This window comes from Pleurodeles waltl, chromosome 11, assembly GCF_031143425.1.
Source record: "Pleurodeles waltl isolate 20211129_DDA chromosome 11, aPleWal1.hap1.20221129, whole genome shotgun sequence".
Taxonomy (NCBI): domain Eukaryota; kingdom Metazoa; phylum Chordata; class Amphibia; order Caudata; family Salamandridae; genus Pleurodeles; species Pleurodeles waltl.
Genome location: NC_090450.1, coordinates 418,220,939 through 418,243,611, shown reverse-complemented (window position 1 = coordinate 418,243,611; position 22,673 = coordinate 418,220,939). Strand labels below are relative to the sequence as shown.

At 45.6% G+C, this 22,673-nt stretch overlaps 1 protein-coding gene across 4 annotated transcripts in view; it reads left to right on the top strand.

The window, feature by feature from the left end:
• The window catches only part of DGKD (diacylglycerol kinase delta), a 1,336,482-nt gene that overhangs the window by 647,660 nt on the left and 666,149 nt on the right, over window positions 1-22,673 (top strand). For all 4 annotated transcript variants that reach the window (XM_069213762.1, XM_069213763.1, XM_069213760.1 and 1 more), the window contains exon 15: window positions 21,622-21,907. In XM_069213762.1, the coding sequence (XP_069069863.1) occupies window positions 21,622-21,907 (286 nt within the window). The remainder of the gene's footprint in view (window positions 1-21,621; window positions 21,908-22,673) is intronic.

Sequence of the window (22,673 nt, the reverse complement as noted above, 5' to 3'; positions counted from 1 at the left end):
ACCATTAGTCCACTCGCAAGTGAACTTTAGCTGGACCCATTAGGACTTCGAGGTACTTTGGCCTATGTGGCCAAAGTCACCCCACAAAGACCGCTGACTGAGAAGATGCTCCAGGAAGCTCCCCCTTCAACCAGACAGCATCCTACAGCATCTTCAAAAGCCCATAGTGCCTAGAACTTGACTGGAGGCTGGTTTGGTGACAAGGTAACTGTCCTACACCTCGGTACTGGCACCTAGACCTGCTCCCTGTCTGAGTTAGTCACCTAAAGTGGGCCCGAGAACCTAAACACAACTCTTCAAAAAATGTACAAAGTTTTTGCTAACCATAGTAGTTACCAATGATTGTTGTCAATTAGAGTAAAAAGCTCTGATTTACGTTTTACCTAAAACTCTATATCTCCGGACCCTTCGATCAACTTTGTTTGTTTTGTTTTTGAAAATTCATAAATGTAAGATCTATTTTTATAAATTGATGTTGGATTTCTTTCGTTTTATGAGTTCATTTTGTTTTTTTGTGCTTGTAAAAAATGCTGTGCACGTGTTCCTGTTTTTAAGCCTGACTGCTCGAAGTCACAGCTACCCAGGGTCGAGCTTAGGTTTAACAAAAAAACCTGACTGGATTGAAGTTAGTATTGCAAGTGTATCACACGGTGAAGCCACATACCCACACAACATAATACACAACTTTCCTCAAACATGCACAACAGGGAACATTCCTCCCTCTTTCGCATCTCGGTCAAAAAGGAATTCACGAATGGCCACAGAGGAAGCATTCCTCCTATGCTTCCTCTTGCACCATTGTGGATTCTCAATATCATACTTACTAGACTCATGGGTCTCCCATTCGAACACTCACTCTCTTGCCCAGTCCAGTACCTCTCCTGGAAAGTAGCCTTCCTGGTGCCAATAACCTCTTGATGTTGCATTAGTCAGCTACAGGCACTCACTCTGCAAGAAACTTCCATACACATTCACAAGGAGAGGATAGTACTCCGGACATACCCTAAGTTCCTTCTAAAAGTGGTTTGCCCATTCCACTTTAACCAGACTGTAGAGCTCCCAGTCTTTTTTCCTAGGCCAGACTCAGTAGCAAAAAGAGCGTTCCATACCATAAACTTCAAGTTTCTCATATATTAGAGTGACAGAACTTAACTTGTTGCTAGACTAATCAGTTGTTCATTGTGTTTGCAGATCCTCAAAAGTGGCAACCTATTTCCAAACAGGGGACTGATAGATGGATAATTAAGTGTATTCAGACATGCTATCTGAAAGACAAGAGAGTCCCCTCCGTCCCTTCTGAGGCTCACTGTACTCGTATGAAGGCTTCTACCATGGGCATACTCCTTGCCGACATGTGCAAGGCAACTACATGGTCCCCACACATTCACTAAGCACTACTGTGTGGATGTTTGAGGCACACAACAGGCATTGGTTGGCCAGACAGTTCCAAGGACTTTATTCCAGACATCTGCCTCAGCCACTGATTCTGGAGGGTACCGCTTTACATTCTATTCGGAGTCTGTGTATCTATGGCAACCCATGCTACGAACAGAAAATGTTACTTTGTAAGCATATGTTCCTAGAGTGTAGTGCTGTAGATTCACATGCGCCCACCCTCCTCTCCTGATGTGTGTGACTGTGATCATGGATCTCTTTTTTTCGCTACTTCATAATCTTGTTATGTAACACACTTGTGCATCATTTACTGTTCACTCAAAACACCATACAAAAACAAAAAGAATGCACAGTTCCAAGGGAAATGCAGATTCTCACTACCAATTAGGGGAGAAGTCAGCCAGTCCCTGCAAGCATTATATACTCAGAACAAGAGCCCTTACTCACTATCTGGTGACATGCTTCATCATGGGGCCATGCTCCTCGTCAGGCTGGCACTGCTATACCTTACAGGCCCCTCAAGGGCGCTCATCGTCTGAGATCTTTTCAAAATTATTGCTGGTAATGTGTGCAAGAGTGTGGGATTGGTAACAAAAGAGCTGTTAAAATTGGCTAGTGGGATCTAAAGGACCACCCTTTATTCTAAGGATGGAATCCCTGTCAAAGTTAAAAACAAGGAAGGTGGGGAGGCTAGGTACAATGACCCAATTCCCCTCCAAGCTGATCTAATTATGTGTCATGTACCCCTATTCTAGGGACTAACATAAGAGGTCAAGTGTTGGTAGTTCCTACACTGCCTACCAAAAAAACCTGGTCAACATGTTTCTCGCTCTGGTAGTCCTAAGAATCTATTAGCGATTTGTCGGGACCTATAAAAACACCGTAATCCTGACTGTCATGTAGACACATACCATAAATGTTATTGTCGATATGGTGATCTATGCAGGAACCTGTTAAGGAAATAAAAAGAACGTGTTACTCACATGACATATTGTCAACAAGTGGTGCATCTCATCAGGTGTCAAGCATCACAGTGGAACCACCATAAACAAACTAGGTGTTAAAAGGAATGTGAAAGGTGATAACAACCATGTGTCACTAAACGTGTCCTATGGCTAATAGGAAAAACTCTTACCCTCCTTGAGTCAGAAGGACGGTCCCATTGGGGATAACATTGGGCTCTGGTTGTTCAACAAATATACTAATCTGATCAAATAGTTAACAGAAAAAAGGAGAAAATCATTGTTATTTTCCACCATCAAGCTGCAGGCCTCTCAAAACAAAAGGAACAAACATAATTGGTGGTCGTTGGCACGGAAAAAGCGCCTATGGGAGCTGTTGGATGTGGATCTCAAATGCTCACGGGTCCAAACCTCCAGAGTACCCCTAGATCCAGCCTCTGTTGAGGTAATGTCCCGTATCACTGATGTATAGGGGTGACCTAACTCAAGTCAACTAATACTAATTAAAAGTCATCTTTTAGTAAAGTAAGCAAACCGGTGGTCTCTAAAGGTAGAGCTATATTCTTGTAGACATATCTCGTGACAATAGGTAGGTCAGAAGCTGCTACAGCATGTAAAGGCACACAAAGTATATAGGAGTATATGTGGCTGGACGTCACACTTGGAAGGCGCCCAACTGTATGGCTACTGATACACTGAGGTGCGGTAAAATGGAACTGGGTGTCCCGATATTTTAGTAGTAAGGCGCGCAACAGGTCTGACAGCTCCCGCCAAGGGGTCGAACTCGGCATGAAATGAGCTGGTTCTTGTCAACTCAACAACGCTACTCAAACAGAATCAGGGAAGAGTAGCCAACCATGGCCCCAAAAGGAGAAATCTACTTACTACCCCTGCTCCGTGCTCCCCAAGATGGAGACTGCACAGAGAGGCAGTGTATTTCACTGGAAGGGGAGGTGTCATTGCAACTGAAAGGGCGACTGAAGAATCTAGTTCGAGATAGTGGCTGCCATCTTAGAGTGTGGAAAGGAGCCTAAATACTGAGTCCTTGATAGTGGCGGCCATCAGAGTGTGTGGAAGGGGGACTCCAAGTATCCCTACTCACAAGTAAGGATGGGGAACAAGACTATGCCCGTCCCAGCTCTTCAAGCGAAGTCAAACGGACCCAGATCAATGAGAGGTGTATATCTGAAACAGGGAAATTTTAGGTGTGCCCTCCACAGCAATTGGTCATAATAAAGTGGAGCTGAAGTGTAGACTGTCAAAGGGGAGGGTAGATATCGGAGTTGGTATCGCCTTAGGCTTCTAGTGTGTGTTCCTGACGGATATCATGTAAATTCAGTCCACGGAATACTGTTGTTTAGTTCAATGACATGGGTCCTCAGTCTGAACATCCATCTTTGTTCTTTCTCAAACCGTCTCTTGTAGATGTCAACACTGTCAGTAACCATCTCTAATATAACCAATTTTAAATCATTAGGTGTGTGGCCCTGTGAAATGAAATGGTGAGTAAGTTTTGTAGAGGCTCGCAGACATCTTATAGTGCTCTGGTGTTCATTGATGCAGGTCTTTGCCATTCTGGTAGTCATGCCTTTTTGGCCATTCAGAAAATTTTAGTTGTCCACTCCGTGTAAGTGGGTATTACAGGGGTGCGTCAATGACTAGTAGATATCTTCACCGCCATGAGTACCGCAGATATCCATCCCTTCCATGCGATATGGGCTCATCGATGTTCATGGTACTATGCAACTAGGCAAGTTTCGGGGAGTCTGCAAAGGGGTAAATGCTAGTGTTGTGTAGTATACACAAGACAGTGGGCCAGAAGCCAATGAGCTGTGGACAGGATCACAATTTGTGGTATGTCATAGTTTGGTTGCACACACCGCCAGCCATGATCATTCGGGCCAATCTGGTTTGTTTCAGTCTGCAGGAAGTCCAATACCAATGATGGAGTACTTTAAAGTAGGTGAATTTAATTCTTGCCTCTCATTGTGTGCAATCATGAAGTCCCAATAAGTATGTCCAGTCCTCGTCCGTCTATGGTAGACCAAGCCTCTTCTGTCAGTACATCTTCATGTGTGTGTGCGCGCTAGTGAAGTAGGCACGATTTATAATGCTCTGGTGAAGATTGATAACTGCCCCCCTCGGTCTTCCCCATGTAAGCAGGTACTTCTGAAGAGGGAAATCTTGAAGTGTCACATTGCAAAGCCATACACCTTTCCCTCAGACAGTGATGAAGCTGACTCTAATGCCCGAACTGTGCCGCCGGTAAGGCGTATTTCGTCTGCTTATTCAGGAAGGATCTGAGCGTCCCTTTTTCATAGAGATCCTGTACCGGACCGTATACCACATCAATCCCAGTCACCTAGTGGACCATTTGTTTTCCAATCATCTTTCCTATATTGTACGATCAAGGTGCCTCATGGTGCATGAAAGTGTCCAGCCCTAATATCGTATGGAGTCTCTCCAGGTCACCCACATATCCTTAAAGGACGGCGAATATGGGTCAGCAGTATGACCTGTTTCTGCATACAAGGTGCCCAGTCCTGGAGGGACTGGCACAAGCTCCCATTCAATTTCCAACCCATTCCAGTTCTTCATCATCTCCTAGCAGGTATGTCAGTTGTAAGAGCTGATGAGCTAGATAATAAAAATACGTCAGGCATTCTAAGTCCCCTAGCTGGTGTATGTGTGTGGAGTCTGGATTGCTTCAGGCAGGGTTTCTGGCTCGACCATATAAATGACTTAATTCATCAGTTAATTACACAAAGGGTGGTTGTAGAGATCTGAAGTGGTAGCCAGCTGAAAACATAGCTAAAGCAAGGAATCATCACCATGTTCACCACATGAACTGATCAGCACAGGGAGAGAGATGTAGGAAGGACCGCGTAAGAAGGAAATCAGTGTCTCTCTTTGTCATCAAGTGTTGCAGGTTGTCCACGACCATATTACCTAGACTCCTGTTGACCAGTATCTCCAGGTATTTCAACCAAGCAGTTTTCCATGTAAGCTCAAAAGCGTTGGTGGTATTGCAACATGTGACCCTGTTGATCTTTTAGCTGGAAAACCTTGAAAAGGCATTGATCAAGGATTTAAAAGCAGGGACCAAGGTCCTGGGATCAGTTAAGGTCAGGAAAATAGCATCTACGTAGAGCATGATCTTAACCATCCCAGAAGGGGTGGGTATGCCCGTCACATCTTTGCATTATCTGGTGGCACCCCCAATGGTTCCAGGGCCAGACAAAAGAGGTGCAGTGACATCGGACAGCCCTGACACGTCCCTCTCCTGATGTGGAGGAGCCTGGAAATACAACTCTCACAATCAGTTTTGGGAAGTGGATTAGTATACAGCCACCTGACCATGGTGATAAAATCCAGTCCAATATGTACTTGTTACAGTGCCTGGAACAATTGCTCCTATTTAACCCTGTCAAAGTTCTTCTGGGCATCAAGAGACAGAAAAATGTGATCATTGTCAGTGTCGCACCCTCAGGAGGTTAGTTAGCATTCAAATGTGATTCCTGCACCACCGTCCCAGTACAAAGCCTTTTTATTTAGACTTGGGATAAACTTCTGAATTCGAGTCGCCAGAACCTTACCCAGGATTTTTGCCTCCTTATTGAGAAGTGAGATTGGATGGTAGTTGGCACAGGATGTGGGATCTTTGTAGGTTTTTAATATAAGGCTGATAGCTTTTTTGTATTTAGTAGAACGCTTGCCATGTTCCTCAGCTTCTTTGAAAAACTTGCAGATGATTGGGGTCACCATTTGCTTGTTTAACTTGTAAGATTCTGTGGGATAGCCATCGTCTCCTTGGACATTATTATAGGGCATATCCAAGATCGTAACAGCAATCTCTTCTTCCGTGATCTTCCCCTCCAACAATTGCCTGCCAGCTTCAGAAAGTGTGGTAAGACGGATGCTGGCTATGAGCTTGAGTATGCTATAGATCAGTGCATGCTTCCCTGCTACAAAGAGTTTCAGCTTTTGCTGTATGTCCGGGGACCCTCTCTTCCGCAAAGCCGAGTTTCTCATGAGGTCACCCCCACAGTACTGCTTCCCCTGCAGCCCACAGGATCTGCTTGAACAGAAACCGCCAAGTATTTGTCGTAGGTTGGCGACTATTTGCTGCTTAGCAGATGGTGCCTTGTAATGGGATAGGTTCAGTCTCCAACATTTAGTCATTGTGGCTCCATGTCTCAATTCCAAGTTGAGCTGTACCGGGGTGTGGTTGGTCCGTTCCCCACTTCCAATATTTTACAGTCCTCCAGGACAGCTACACAGCAAATGTCAGGGGGGTTTAGAAGAAAATAATAATTGTGGAGCATGTGCAGTGCATATGAGAAATATGGATATTTTCCCTGTCTCTAGGATGTGTGAGGCGACACAGTTGACAATGCCAAAATCCAACTGGATACCAGTCAGGATTGTGTGGTCCCTGTTGTTAGATTTGTCATGTCACCTTGTATGGTCAATTTAGGGGTCTAGAGACAGATTCCAGTCTTCCTCCACCACCAGTCTAGAGTGTCCAAATTCTACAACAAGTCATGAGGGGGATGAGAAGGAGGAGGCCCTGTCTGCATTGGGTGCAAATATGGAACCTAGTACTAATGTTTCGCCCATTGTACTGATCTTGGCAAAAACGTAATGACATTGTTATCCACTTAGGTCTTATGTATAGTGCATTGTAGTGTCTTCCTGATTAGGATGGCAGGACCCTTCTTTTTCGGGCATTTCTCGGGGCTCTCGTGCTACCAGGTAAATACAAATTGCTGCTGAAACTGGTACTAACTACTCCCCCCACCCAGTCCCGTTTGAGCTTAGCCCATTCTGATAGGGAGAGATGGGTTTCTTCCAATAAGGCAATGTCTGAGGACTTGGCTGCAATGTAGGAGAGAATCTTTTTCCTCTTTCTAAAATGTGTCAGGCTATTCACATTGTATAGCAGCAGACAGAGGTGATTGGGTCATTCTTTGGTTGCCATAGTTAAGATGGTGATAATGGCCATCAGGAGGAGCGGAAGGGTTAGAATAAGGTTCTGAATGCAGTGTCATTGGTTGCCAGCATTTGAGTGCACCTGTACAGGTCCTCCAAAGTGGGGAGCTAAAAAAAAAAGAAAACAAATCATTGGCAGCTGAGTATGTGAGAATGTATTGGTATCTCAGGTGGGGTAGCCAAGTGATGTGTGAGAAGGCTATCCTGGCAGTATAGCAGTGCTTCTAAATACAATGAACCAGCACAGTAAGGCTAAGCACAGCAGTACTGTTGAGGAACAAGTTACTATAAAAGCTATAGTTGGCAACAAAGTGGGGTGATATCTACCTAAAATACAACTACTTTAAACAGGTGAGTTTACTGCTTTTGCTCATATGCCTCCCCAGCAGCTAACTGTCTGTAGGACAGTGTACAGTAATCATCCCTGTAGCCCCTTCTGGGAAGGAAGGGTCACCACACACCGTGCAACAACAATAATAGTGATTCAGTGTATAGGAAGTGGTACATAGTGAACAACAAACATTAGCCACTAGCCAAGTGCAGGCCAGTGAAATCTCATTTTGATGGGGTGGTGATGAACTCCTTGAATCTTTGACCTCACTGTCCCATCCCCCGACCCTAGAGTTACCGGGCAGTAGTCATACAGGCATGGTTGGATCTTACCCGGTCACATTCAGTTCAGATGCCTGCTGAGCTATGTAGTACTCCCACTCATGACAACCCCAATGTGTTTCAAATCGTCAGTGGCAGTCAGGATTTATCTGTACCCCTGTCTTTATTGCTGGGTCTGGGAGGTTCCCTGATGTCCCTGACCTCACATTTCCTCATTATAGTCTCTAGTCAAAGTCTTTCCGATGCCAGGTTGCCCCGACACAGACCAACAGTGGATAATTCAGTTGACTGTGATGCGTGTAGGAAAGCACCCTTTTTGGCATGGGTGCCACTCCTAAGGTGGGCCAGATGATGTGGACACCACTTTTTAAATTCCTCGATCTTGTTTTGGACTGATTTATGTTTCTATGGTCTGCACCAAGAAGCAGAGTCTTGTCCACCACCTTGCAGTTTCCTGCCCCGAACAATGCTGCAGACATCTAGGAGAAGCTACACATGCTCTGAAGGGCCCAGTTGATATTTCCATTTCCCCACTTCTAGTGCAACAAGAAATTGCTCCAGGTCCTCAGGTTCTACACATTCATTATGGACTCCATTAATAATTATAAGTACTGTGATAGGCTCTGATATGCCGTAATGAATGTTCATTTTCCGTAGATATAGTTGCCAGGTTGTTTGTTTCCAGTGGATCAACGTTTTCTGAAAGAAATCCGCAGTAGTGTAAATTTTGGGGTCTTTTGTAGATGAAGGGGCTATTGTTTTTCTTTGCTGCTGTGATGAACTGTCAAGCTTGTTCGTTCAGTAGGAGGCACGCTATGATAAGACTTGAAGTTGCACTTTTCCGGGCCATTTGGGAACATATGCTGTAGGCCCTATGAAATCCCAGCAGGGATGAGAACACCAGGCCGAAGGAACCCTTCAATGTCCTCTGCCCCCTTTGGGACTCCCAGGAAGCATACATTGTTTTATCTACTGTGGTCCTCTATGTCGACCATCTTCTTCCGGAGCTGCCCCAGTTCATGGCCCACATCCTGTTCATTGTCATGGGCAGCCATGCAGTCTTCCAAAGTCATAACTTTACAACCTGTTTTGGCCAGTTGTGCCTGGAACTTAATAAAATAAGCCTTCATTGATTTAAGTTCACTGGCATACATTTTTGTATCCCTCAGACTGAGTCCATCATAGTTTTTATGGAGATGACTCCCTCATAAAGGTTTCTAGGGTAATGTCTGCCATTCCACAGAAATGGGCTGCTTCTGGCCCACCACGGCCTCTGAAAAAAGTAGCTGCTGAGTCGTTTTACCTTTGGATTGGAGGGCATTCAGGCATTCACTCCCCCCCCAGTGAACTGGCTGAGGTGGAAGACAAAGGATAGGGAACAAGTCATTCTTCACTGTAAATCTTGATGGGGCCTCCCTAGTTGCCAGGGGTCTCAGGTGGCGGCTATGAGGTCAGTGAGGTGTAAAGGTCTGACATAGGTTGCTTTGCTGGTAGACACACCGCCATGATTTCCGAAAGAGGAATCTGTGGGTCCATGGTCTGTGGGATGGGTGTATTTCAGCTCTCCCTCAGTGTAGGTGTTTGATCACCAGGCTCTCTAGAGGAAGCTGTTGATGAGCAGCCAAGGCTTGTCTAGGAGACATGCGAAGCTCATGCAATAACACTGTAGTTACACAGCACTTACACACATGAAAGAAAACACCCAGTGTTATGGGAATAAAGGGTCTTTATTACAGTAACACAGTACCAAACTACTAGATAGGCAGCCCTCCAATAAGAGGGTAAGTAAACACACTAAATATGTACACTAGGTATCAGAAATAGACATACAAAGTGACAGAAAACAGTGCAAATGCAAATAGACAATAGTGACCTTAGGGGGAACCCAAACCATATACTAAAAAAATAGAATGCGAACACAGGACCCCCATCTAGGTAAGTGCAATGTCTAGATGTGTGCTGGGGGTACTAGGAAACCCCAAAGGTAAGTACCACAGTGCCCCCCTAGTGACCAGGAAGAAAGGAATACATTATTAGATGTTCCCCAAACCACCCAAAAGGAAGAAAAAGCAACAAGACTGCAAGAAACCAGCTGTAGATTCCTACAGAGGAAGACCTGTGGAAGAAAGGGACCAAGTCCACAAGAGTCCAGGAGGAGTAGGAGCTCCTACCCACCCAGCTGTGGATGCAGGAGTTGGTCGATGGTAGGACAAAGACAGTCAGGAATGCAGACCTGAAGCAGGTGAAAAGTTCATGGAGGATGCAGTCAACGTCCCACGCCGGTTGGATAATTGCAATCGGTCAGTGGCGTGGAAGAGCCGCCAACATGCCTTGGCAGAGGCAGAAGTCGCAGTGCAGCAAAAGTGGAGTTGGCAGGGACCAACAAGGTCCAAAAGGACCTTGCTCATGGGGGGGAATCCAAGGAGAACCCTCAGCAAGGCAGAGAGTCCAAAGAAGAAGAAGCAGCCCCCACAGGATACCCAGTGGATGAGGAACCAGGAGTCACAGAGGAGCCCATGCAGCACTACTGGAGAAGGCTCCTGGTCCGCAGGGGAAGCACACAGAGGGCTGTGCGTCGCAGGAAGGAGTGCTGGGGCTACAGAGAGAGCCTGAAGATCCCTTGGAGGAGTTGCCAACAAGCCTTGGTACCTGCAAGAGACGTGGTGCACAGGGGTACTGTCCTGCGTGGGAAGGCAAGGGCTTACCTCCACCAGTTAGATAGCTGGCATAGTGGACCAAGAGGACTACTTCGGACCACCACCCATGATGCAGGTTTAACGCAGCTCCGGATGACAGGAGATCTACGCAGCCAGTTGTTGTTGCAGTTCGTGCCTGCGGATGCAGGGGAGTGACTCCTTCACTCAAAGGGAGATTCCTTTTTCCTTCACGTGCAGACTGAAGACTTGCTGCCATCAGACGATGCACAGCCGGTGAAATGTTGCAGAAGTTGGAAGGAGCCGTGGAAGCAATGCTGCAAGCAGAGTTTTCGTTGCGGATGCAGATTGTCGGTTCCTGTATAGTCCAGTTGCTTTTCCAGTGGCTAGACGTCGAAGTAGAGGTTGCAGAGGAGTCCTGTTGGAGTCTTGCAAGCCAAATCAGAGGACCCACCCAAGAGAGAGACCCTAAATAGCCCTGAAAGATGGATTGGTCACCTACTCTGGTGAGCACCCATCAGGAGAGGGCTCTGAGGTCAGTTGCCTGACCTGGCCACTGAGATGCTCCCAGAGGTCCCTGCCAACCTTGGATTCAAAATGGCAGAACCCAGGGACCCTCTGGAGGAGCTCTGGGCACCACCCTTTGGGTGATGATGGTCAGGGGACTGGTCACTCCCCTTTCCATTGTGCAGTTTCGTGCCAGAGCAGGGACTGGGGGTCCTTGAACCGATGTAGACTGTTTAACGCACACAGGGCACCAAATGTGCCCTTCAAAGCACACCAGTGCCTTGGGGAGGCTACCCCTTCCAAGCCATGTGACACCTATTTCCAAGGGGAGAGGGTGTTACCCCCCCTCTCCCAAAGGAACTCCTTTGTTCTGCCCTCCTGTGCTTGAGCTGTTCAAACAGCAGGTGGACAGAAACCTGTCTGAGGGGTGGCAGCAACTTGTGCTACCCGGAAAACCCCAGAAGGCTGGTAGGAACAATGCTGAGGTTCCTCTAAGCAGCCCCGAGGGTGCATGGAATCATACTTCCAATACTGGCAATGGATTTGGGGTTCGATTCCGACATATTTGATACCAAACATGCCTAGGTTACCATTATTCAGCTGGACATAGGTAGTATCTAATGTCCAGTACATGCATAAAATGGCATCCCCACACTCATGAAGTCCCGGAAAATGGTGCTGCAGTTTGTGGGGGCACCTCTGCTAATGCTGGTGTGCACTTACACACGGGTACTTGCACCATGCCCTCTGGGCTAGGAGGGCCTGCCATAGGGGAGACTTTCAGTGACCTAGGGCAGTGACATGTAGCGAAAAAGGGAATATGCACTCTTTTTACACAGGCTGCAATGGCAGGCCTGAAGAACACTTTGCATGGGCTCCCAATGGGTGGCATAATACATGCTGCAGCCCATGGGGATTCCCTAGTACCCCACTACCCTGGGTTCCATATACTAGGGACTTACATGGGGGCACCAGTATTCCAAATTTGGGGTGAAAATGGTTCAAGTAACCATGTTTGAAGGCAGAGAACATAATCACTGGGTCCTGGTTAGCAGGATCAAAGTGATCACAGTCAAACACACTGACAACAGGCAGAAAATGGGTGTAACCATGCCACGAAAGAGTGTCCTTTCCTACAATATAGAATTTGATTGTAAAAGGTGAGTGCAAATGGATTGTGCTAGAATCCTGTGTTTCTTGTGGGGGCAATATATGTGTGATAATTCTGGGGAAGCAGGAGATTCGATCCAGGGGACTTGGAGCCCCGGCAACGTGATTTGGGTGCGAGACATAAGCCTCCCCACCGCTACAAGGCTCCACCAGCCCTCCCGCCTTGCGGGAAGCAGGAAATTCTATCTGGGGGACTTGGAGCCCCGGCAACATGATTTGGGGGCGGGGCATAAGCCTCCCAGCGCTACAAGGTGCCACCAGCCCTCCCACCTTGCGTGAAGCAGGAGATCCGATCCGGGGAACTTGGAGCCCCGGCAACGTGATTTGGGGGCGGGGCATAAGCCTCCTCAGCGCTACAAGGTGCCACCAGCCCTCCTGCCTTGTGGGGAGCAGGAGATTCGATCTGGGGGACTTGGAGCCCCGGCAACATGATTTGGGGGCGGGGCATAAGCCTCCCCAGCGCTACAAGGCACCACCAGCCGTCCTGCCTCGCAGGACGTGCGCGGGCAAAGGGCGGGCCCGTCATCGACCAGAGAGGTCGGGCTGGGCCCCCCCCTGAAATCTCTACTGCTACATCGGGACATGAGAATGTGTGTTCAGCAGGAAATTAGGCAGGTACTCTTGCTCCTTGTTTTTTGCCGTTGAGTGAACTGCTGCACATTACTACAGGCTATTCCACTAATAGTTTTACTGTTTGAATCCTGGCAAGGTAATTTTCACTTCTGTGCTGTCACAAGGCCATTGTAGATCGTCCTTGTGTTTGTTTCCCTAGTTCTAGACATTGGCTAGAAGTGTCCTAGAGTAGTATCAGCTGAACCTCTGAGTGTACAGTAATTAGTTAAAAATGGGTAAGAGGAAGCAACTTAGTGCAAAAGATATATCTTCCCACAAAGATCATTCCTCAATACTAAACTTTATCTCAGGAGCAATGGGTGCCATCGACAGACAGATTACTAATGTCGAGGAAAGGATATCAACTCAGAAGGGCCCGTTGGGATTTTCATCTAATCATGATAACCCCCCACCGCTAGTATTAGCCTCTCCAACACAGATAAAGTTGCTGGAAAGTGGGGACCAAATAAAAGGCCCAAATGGATGTATCCACTATCTAAATGAGTCTATCTCAGAGGCCGATGACTACCCACCTCCCAAACGCACAAGGAAACCTAAAGTACCCAGAGAGGGTAGACCATCCAGCCAAGAGCCATCTGTCATAAGCAGACATGGCAACACTGGAATTCACCCCACGGAACAAACTCAAATTAATCTCGACAATACAAAATCCTGTCAGAAGTCTACTCAAACTATAGTCACCTTAGATACCATTATCGCCCTGGAACATCTAGTTAAGACGTCCTTTGAGTTATTGACAAAGCATCTAATCCAAGTGGAGGAAAACGTGGAGTCAATTCTCAATTTAGTGAAGGCTCTGACTTTAGGCCCAACGCCTATAATTCCTCAACATTGTGGCGATACAGATCCAAATCGGAATTTACATCCCCCTAAAGAGCGACAATACCCTCCAATCAATCCCCGGGTTAACCAACGTCATGTAGAACCCTGTACTTTTCTAACTAGCACCAGAAGTTCCCAATAATCAAATGTGAATATAAATGGTTCGGAGCCACAGAATAGACCGAAATCTTCCTTGGATATATTACCAACATCAAGATATACACTAGACCTCCCTCCTGCTGTAACTCCTTATGTAGTAGTTCTTGCAAACGTTCCCACCTTACCCATGCACAACAGGAAAACATGGACGGCCCTGGGAAACAAATCCCTGAGCTGGATAGGGACCCAGATGAAACCTGGCATGATAGATATACTTTTTGAAGATATTAAAATGGTCAGGAGTGTTAAATGGGTGAGCAGGAGCGATAAAACATTAAGAGGTGACTGTGTGGTACTTTCGTTTAAAACCCCCAAACTGGTCGAGGATATTTTGGGAAACTTAAGCCCGCAACAGATCTCTGACCATGGCATTTCACTGCTCCTCCTAGGCTTGTTTAATAATTTTAATGGGAGGCTTGACCAACTCAGCACAGACCCTTCAAATCAACAAAGGAGACTCAAAAGAAATTATATGGTCCCTACTAACAATAGATTTCATGCCCTCTCTTTGGAGGAAGTTGATTGACTGACAATAGATCAGGCTGCGGGCAGGATGACGTCTATATCGATGAATACTGCTCCTGATCTATTGAAGGGCGGTGACAGCCTGGTGGGGAGCAAAGGGGACGAAATGACGGTAAAGGAAAAAAGAGCTCGACAGGATTTCATTGACGAAACATCAGCAGGCAGAGTTCCTGCCCATTTGGCCACTCCCATACCAATATCCACACTCCACATAGAGATGGAGACTAATATCTCCACACTAACAAGGAAAGTAGGGCAACACGATTCTCCGGGTTTGGGCCCAATTACATCGGGAGACAATCTCCTATTCTGGAACATGTCAGGTCTGCGTAACAAAATTGAGAACAAGGATTGGTTAGAATTCATTAGATCCTTTTCTTGTGTGTGTTTACAGGAGACTTGGTCCGTAGATCCCATTCATATAAATGGTTTCAGGACATTCCACACCCCCTCAATCCCTTGTCTATGGGGCAGGGTGAAAGGTGGACTGTGCACATTTATCTCCAATAAGTATGATTCAATAAAGGTGACTAGCCTAATGCGAAATAAAAAATGGAGCGCACCTAGTGATTATCAATTTCTATAATTATGCCCCCTTACAAAAAATCTCACATGCACTCAGGCAACTTTAGGACGATCTGGATCGCGCATGTAATTCCTTACATAAAGAGACCTTTATCGTGTAGGGGGGCGATTTTAACACCCACCTGTGCTCCCAAACAGATCAGAAAGTTTGTTCCCTTGGTGTACGTGAAAACGACGACCTATTTCATTTCACTCACAACTATTACGGCAATTTGTTGAATGAAGTACTATTCAAATTTGATCTCTTTTTCTGTAATGGTTTAAATGATAGTAATTCACAGCTTAAACGGTAGATGTGCAAATACTATAATTGATTTTATATTAATATCTAATATTCTCGTTTTTTGCACATCTGAGTACAAAATCCATGATATCGCGCTCAGTGATCACTATCCTCAAAGCTTATGCCTTGCATTGCCTCAAACCATAAACAAACACAAGGGAGTAGTAGATAAGGTAGCAACATTGAATTGGGCTCAAGGAATGGTTATTCTATTCGTTGGTCACAGATTGAACCAATAGGTTTTATGGAACAACTGTTGAGTGATTATGCTAATGAGATTGAAACCTGCCTCTCAGACAACATTAGTCCACAGGAGTGTATTGAAGCATTTATAGTAATCACCACAGGAATCAAACAGTATCTTACAGTTAGCACAGGCAAATCTAGACCAGGGGGAAACAAAGGGTGGTTTGATACTGAATGTACACGGGCCCATAAGAGACTTAAACAGCATCTAGATAAACAAAACCCTGACAAGCACAAGATCATCACTCTCAGACACGAGTATAAAAAGGCCATAAAAACCAGGGAAAAAAATGTAAAAGAGGAGGCGTGGCATACCCTCTATAATGCAAGCCTTCTGAACAACAATGCCAAATTCTGGAAGATAGTGAACTCCCCTCTCCTGGGTGATGGAACGTCACCAAGTATCGAAATAGCCATCACGGAAGAGGAGTGGGTTACCTATTTTTCCAAAATATACTCCTCAAAAAACTTAGTCCCAGATACAAATGTCCATAGAGTGGATTTTCAGCCTATTACTCCACCATTCAGTTTAAATTAGGTCATTGATACCATCAGCGCCAGCAAGAGTGGGAAAGCACCAGGCCCAGACGGTGTACCAATTGATATCTATAAGTCTAATGTTTCACTTGGGGGACCCTTATTGACACAGGTCTTACAAGCCTGTTGTGCCACAGTGTAGGAAAGTACCATCTTGCCTGGCATTTACCCCCATATTTCACTGTATATATGTTGTTTTAGTTGTATGTGTCACTGGGACCCTGCCAGCCAGGGCCCCAGTGCTCATAAGTGTGCCCTGTATGTGTTCCCTCTGTGATGACTAACTGTCTCACTGAGGCTCTGCTAACCAGAACCTCAGTGGTTATGCTCTCTCTTTGCTTTCCAAATTGTCACTAACAGGCTAGTGACCAATTTCACCAATTCACATTGGCATACTGGAACACCCTTATAATTCCCTAGTATATGGTACTGAGGTACCCAGGGTATTGGGGTTCCAGGAGATCCCTATGGGCTGCAGCATTTCTTTTGCCACCCATAGGGAGCTCTGACAATTCTTACACAGGTCTGCCACTGCAGCCTGAGTGAAATAACGTCCACGTTATTTCACAGCCATTTACCACTGCACTTAAGTAACTTATAAGTCACCTATATGTCTAACCTTTACCTGGTAAAGGTTGGGTGCTAAGTTACTTAGTGTGTGGGCACCCTGGCACTAGCCAAGGTGCCCCCACATCGTTCAGGGCAAATTCCCCGGACTTTGTGAGTGCGGGGACACCATTACACGCGTGCACTAAACATAGGTCACTACCTATGTATAGCGTCACAATGGTAACTCCGAACATGGCCATGTAACATGTCTAAGATCATGGAATTGTCACCCCAATGCCATTCTGGCATTGGGGAGACAATTCCATGATCCCCCGAGTCTCTAGCACAGACCCGGGTACTGCCAAACTACCTTTCCCAGGGTTTCACTGCAGCTGCTGCTGCTGCCAACCCCTCAGACAGGTTTCTGCCCTCCTGGGGTCCAGCCAGGCTTGGCCCAGGAAGGCAGAACAAAGGACTTCCTCAGAGAGAGGGTGTTACACCCTCTCCCTTTGGAAAAAGGTGTCAGGGCTGGGGAGGAGTAGCCTCCCCCAGCCTCTGGAAATGCTTTGATGGGCACAGATGGTGCCCATCTCTGCATAAGCCAGTCTACACTGGTTCAGGGATCCCCCAGCCCTGCTCTGGCGTGAAACTGGACAAAGGAAAGGGGAGTGACCACTCCCCTGACCTGCACCTCCCCTGGGAGGTGCCCAGAGCTCCTCCAGTGTGCTCCAGACCTCTGCCATCTTGGAAACAGAGGTGCTGCTGGCACACTGGACTGCTCTGAGTGGCTAGTGCCAGCAGGTGACGTCAGAGACTCCTTCTGATAGGCTCTTACCTGTGTTGCTAGCCTATCCTCCTTCCTAAGTAGCCAAACCTCCTTTTCTGGCTATTTAGGGTCTCTGCTTTGGAGAAATATTTAGATAATGAATGCAAGAGCTCATCAGAGTTCCTCTGCATCTCTCTCTTCACCTTCTGCCAAGGAATCGACCGCTGACTGCTCTGGACGCCTGCAAAACCGCAACAAAGTAGCAAAGACGACGACTACTGCAACCTTGTATCGCTGATCCGGCCGCCTTCTCGACTGTTTTCCTGGTGGTGCATGCTGTGGGGGTACTCTGCCTCCTCTCTGCACTAGAAGCTCAGAAGAAATCTCCTGTGGGTCGACGGAATCTTCCCCCTGCAACCGCAGGCACCAAAAGACTGCATCCCCGGTCCTCTGGGTCCCCTCTCAGCACGACGAGCATGGTCCCTGGAACTCAGCAACTCTGTCCAAGTGACTCCCACAGTCCAGTGACTCTTAAGTCCAAGTTTGGTGGAGGTAAGTCCTTGCCTCCCCACGCTAGACTGCATTGCTGGGTACCGCGTGATTTGCAGCTGCTCCGGCTCCTGTGCACTCTTCCAGGATTTCCTTTGTGCACAGCCAAGCCTGGGACCCCGACACTCTAACCTGCAGTGCACGACCTCCTGAGTTGTCCTCCGGCGTCGTGGGACCTTCTTGTGTGACTTCGGGTAAGCTCCCGTTCACTCTTCTTCGCAGTGCCTGTTCCGGCACTTCTGCGGGTGCTGCTTGCTTCTGAGTGGGCTCCTTGTCTTGCTGGACGCCCCCTCTGTCTCCTCACACAATTGGCGACATCCTGGTCCCTCCTGGCCACAGCAGCATCCAAAAACCCTAACCGCGACCCTTGCAGCTAGCAAGGCTTGTTTGCGGTCTTTCTGCGTGGGAACACCTCTGCAAGCTTCTTCACGACGTGGGACATCCATCCTCCAAAGGGGAAGTTCCTAGTCCTCTTCGTTCTTGCAGAATCCACAGCTTCTACCATCCGGTGGCAGCTTCTTTGCAACCTCAGCTGGCATTTCCTGGGCATCTGCCCACTCCCGACTTTGTTGTGACTTTTGGACTTGGTCCCCTTGTTCCACAGGTACCCTCATCCGGAAATCCATCGTTGTTGCATTGCTGGTGTTGGTCTTCCTTGCAGAATTCCCCTATCACGACTTCGGTGCTCTCTGGGGAACTTAGGTGCAGTTTACACCTACTTTTCAGGGTCTTGGGGTGGGCTATTTTTCTAACCCTCACTGTTTTCTTACAGTCCCAGCAACCCTCCACAAGCTCACATAGGTTTGGGGTCCATTTGTGGTTCGCATTCCACTTCTAGAGTATATGGTTTGTGTTGCCCCATACCTATGTGCTCTCATTGCAATCTATTGTGACTGTACATTGCTTGCATTGCTTTCTATTGCTATTACTGCATATTTTTGGTATTGTGTACATATATCTTGTGTATATTTGCTATCCTCATACTAAGGGTACTAACTGAGATACTTTTGGCATATTGTCATAAAAATAAAGTACCTTTATTTTTAGTATATCTGTGTATTGTGTTTTCTTATGATATTGTGCATATGACACCAGTGGTATAGTGGGAGCTTTGCATGTCTCCTATTTCAGCCTAAGCTGCTCTGCTAAGCTACCCTTTTCTATCAGCCAGAGCTGCTAGACACCTCTTCTACACTAATAAGGGATACCTGGACCTGGTGCAGAGTGTACGTACCCCTTGGTACTCACTACAAACCAGGCCAGCCTCCTACACACAGTCTTTATCCCGACCTGGGCAGAGTCCATTATTGTCCCAATATTTAAAAAAGGCGACCGTCAAAATCCAGCATGTTACAGGACAATTTTACTGCTCGACACCCTCGCAAAGATTGCAGGACGTATTGTCCTAAATAGGTTGCGGGAATGGACGGAAGCTAATAATACACTAACGGACCTACAATACAGCTACAGGGCTGGCATAGGGACTGTGGAACAGGCCCTGAACTTAGATATTTTGGTAAATACACGAAGGCTAAGACAGGAGCTCTACACCTTGTATTTGTAGGCTTGACCTTGGCGTTTGACTGTGTAATTCACAGCAAACTTTGGCCCATTTTGCTGCATATGGGGGTAGACAATACAATAGTTCACTTTATCAGGGAACTATATTCTGGAGCTAAAGCTAGGGTGCGTTACGGGTCTCAGAGGGAGTACACCTCCTTCTTTCCTGTAAAGCAGGGGCTACGCCAAGGCTGTGTTCTAGCTCCCCTATTGTTCTCCCTATACATTAATAAACTAGAGGCTGTTCTATCTACTGCTTGTAGAGATCTTCCACAAGTTGGCTTCCGAAAGATTCCAGCACTTATGTATGCGAATGACGCTGTTTTGATGGTGTGTACCCCAGTAGCTTTGCAGCGACTACTGACAACCTTTGACAACTATATGGAAGACTTAGGCCTTAAAATCAATCATTCTAAAACCTTCATGATGACCTGTGGTATAAAATCTGCAAAAAAAACCCATGTCACTTTAAAGGGTGTCAAATTAAACGACATAGAAACTTTTTCATACCTCATAATTATGTTTGATAACAAAGGCTCCTGGCTGCAAGCCATTAGGTCTAGGAAATTACTCTTCTCAAAAACTATTATGGCTGTGTAAAATTTCTCTCAAAAGGTTGGAAGGGCCACTCCCAAAGACATGATGACAATTTATAATGCAAAATATGTCTCTGTTGCACTGTATCGGGCAGGCTTATGGGGATATAGGAAATGTAACGCCCTACAGCTAGCTAAAAATGATTTTTTAAAGTCCATCTTAAGTGTGCCAAAATCTACCTCAACCTTGGTGTGCCATTCAGAAATGGGGGTAATATACATCACAGATTTAATAAGCTTGCAACCAATTTTACTTTGGGATAAAGTGTTGACCTCTGAATTTGCTAGCCTGAATAGGGCCATTATAGAAGACGCTCAATCACTAAGTCATTCGTTGCAAATTCCATAGCTGGGTTATATAAAGAATTTTTTTTACGGACCTGGGCCATCCTGACTTTACTTTACACCAGAAAAAATGGAAACACTTTCCAGGAAAGACCTGAAAAATATCTGCCCTACCCACCTGGCTGACCTGAGGTGGGCTACTGAGTCAAAGAAATATAGTGTAAGGAGGAATCTTCTGTTGCAGCAATCAGATGGCATGGAACCATATTTAAAATATGTATTGAACCCGAGACATCAATATGTTCTCACACGCCTAAGACGATAGACATTTCATTGACTTGTCAGTTTTCCGCTTACCAACGACTGCAGTCCAGTCTTGGAAAAATTTCCTTGTGACTTAGTGTCAGACCAAAGCACAATGCATATAGTTTTTTTCTGCACATTTGACTCTGATTTAAGGAAAGTGTTTGTGATTCCACTCTTAAAATCTCTGATTTTAAACAGTGTTGTCCTGCCTTTATTTATTTGTTGTCTCTCCCATCGATCAAAATCTGTAATGGTCTAGCTGGATATCTGTGCGCAGTAATGAAGGGCAGATTATATCTCTAGGCAAAATTGAGGAGGCCTTCCATCTTAAAATGTTTTTAGCTAGGATAATAGTTTCCGGTTCTCCAAATATTTGCTTTTATTGATCTTATACTGTTTTTTAGAGCAATAACTAGATTTAGTTTTTGTAGTGAATTTTATCACATGGTATTAATTGTTGTATGATTTGATTTACTTTATTTTATTTCTACTATGTGGATGTCGACTGGTGCTATCTTGTATATTTTATCTGCTTTTATGATTGTGAGATACAATCAAATAAAGTATTTTTTTTATTTTTGATGATAATTCTGGAATATTTGAAATTGACAATAGACAATTATCACCAGTCTTCAGTTGAAATTGTTTACACTGTTCTTAGTATCCAAATGTATTTGCTTTCAATTTATAGTTTTGAAATTATTTATCATCATGAGATTAATAAAATGTCTTAGAGCAACTATGAACAACATTCCTGCTTCTATTTTATTATACAATCAGCTTCTTTAACATATTTTTTGTTGTTGTTGTAAATAACAGCAAATCCATCACCATTAATTTACATTCAGACTTATTGGCTAGGTTAATGCATTTATTGTGACCTGGTTGGGATTTGAAATGTCTAATTTCGCTACTTTCTGTCTTGTAGTGTTCTGTCTTGAAGGAGAAGCTAAATTCACTGTTAAAGACATTGACTGATGAATCAGAAGCAGCTTCCTGCTGTGCACATCCTCCTCCCACTATCGCTGAGGAACAGGAGGATTGTGATGGGTCTAGGAATGCTGTTGACAACATCAGCACCCAGTCTACAGGATCAAACTGTGGATCCTCCTGCACCTCTCGACCGCAGATTTTTCGTCCACGGGAGCAGCTGATGTTAAGAGCCAACAGTCTAAAGAAAGCTCTGCGACAGATAATAGAGCAAGCTGAAAGAGGTAACTCTTGCAACAGTGTCATGCGCAATCACAGTGGTTTTGATTCCCTTCCCATTTATATGGAAATTAAACCTCTCTTTTGAATGAAAGGTATGATAATCAGTAGTAGCAGTATACCATAAGATTTGTATATTGTATCTTAAGTCCTACTGGCAGAACAAAAATTTGTAATGGCTTTTATACCATTTACGCAGTACATCCTGCTAACGTTGCTCATGGTTCACAATATTTCAGCCAATTTATGGAGTTGAATTGAAATATCATGAGTAGCAAGAAACATCACTCGTTTTCTCTTTCCATCTCTCTCTATATTCTTCTCTCGCTCTTCCTTCCACACATCCTCTCTATCTGCATTAACTCTAATTATTAGTAGCGAAGTCTAGCCACTCTTATCCACCTGACTTGCTCATATGTGCCTTCTGTACTTTCCACTTCTTGCCCTTCCATACCCCAACTGCAGAGAATAGTAGGATGTTGGGGTGCTGAGAGCTGGAAAATTGGTAAACATGGGGCAAACGTGGTTGTTAACAAAGACTTGCCTCTGTGATCTGGAGAGATAGGAGCTACATTACCCAGTCAGAGGAATTTAGGTGATGTTCTGACTAGGAAGACTAAGCAAAGCCTATCTGACTGACATTTGGGTGGAGCCCTAGAGTTCCTCGTGAAAACAATCCTACAGGAGCTGCATGGAGCTTTTACTTTAGCTGATCAGAAAAAACCTAAGAAAACGACTGAGTGACCAGAGGCAGTGACTGTATAGGAGACA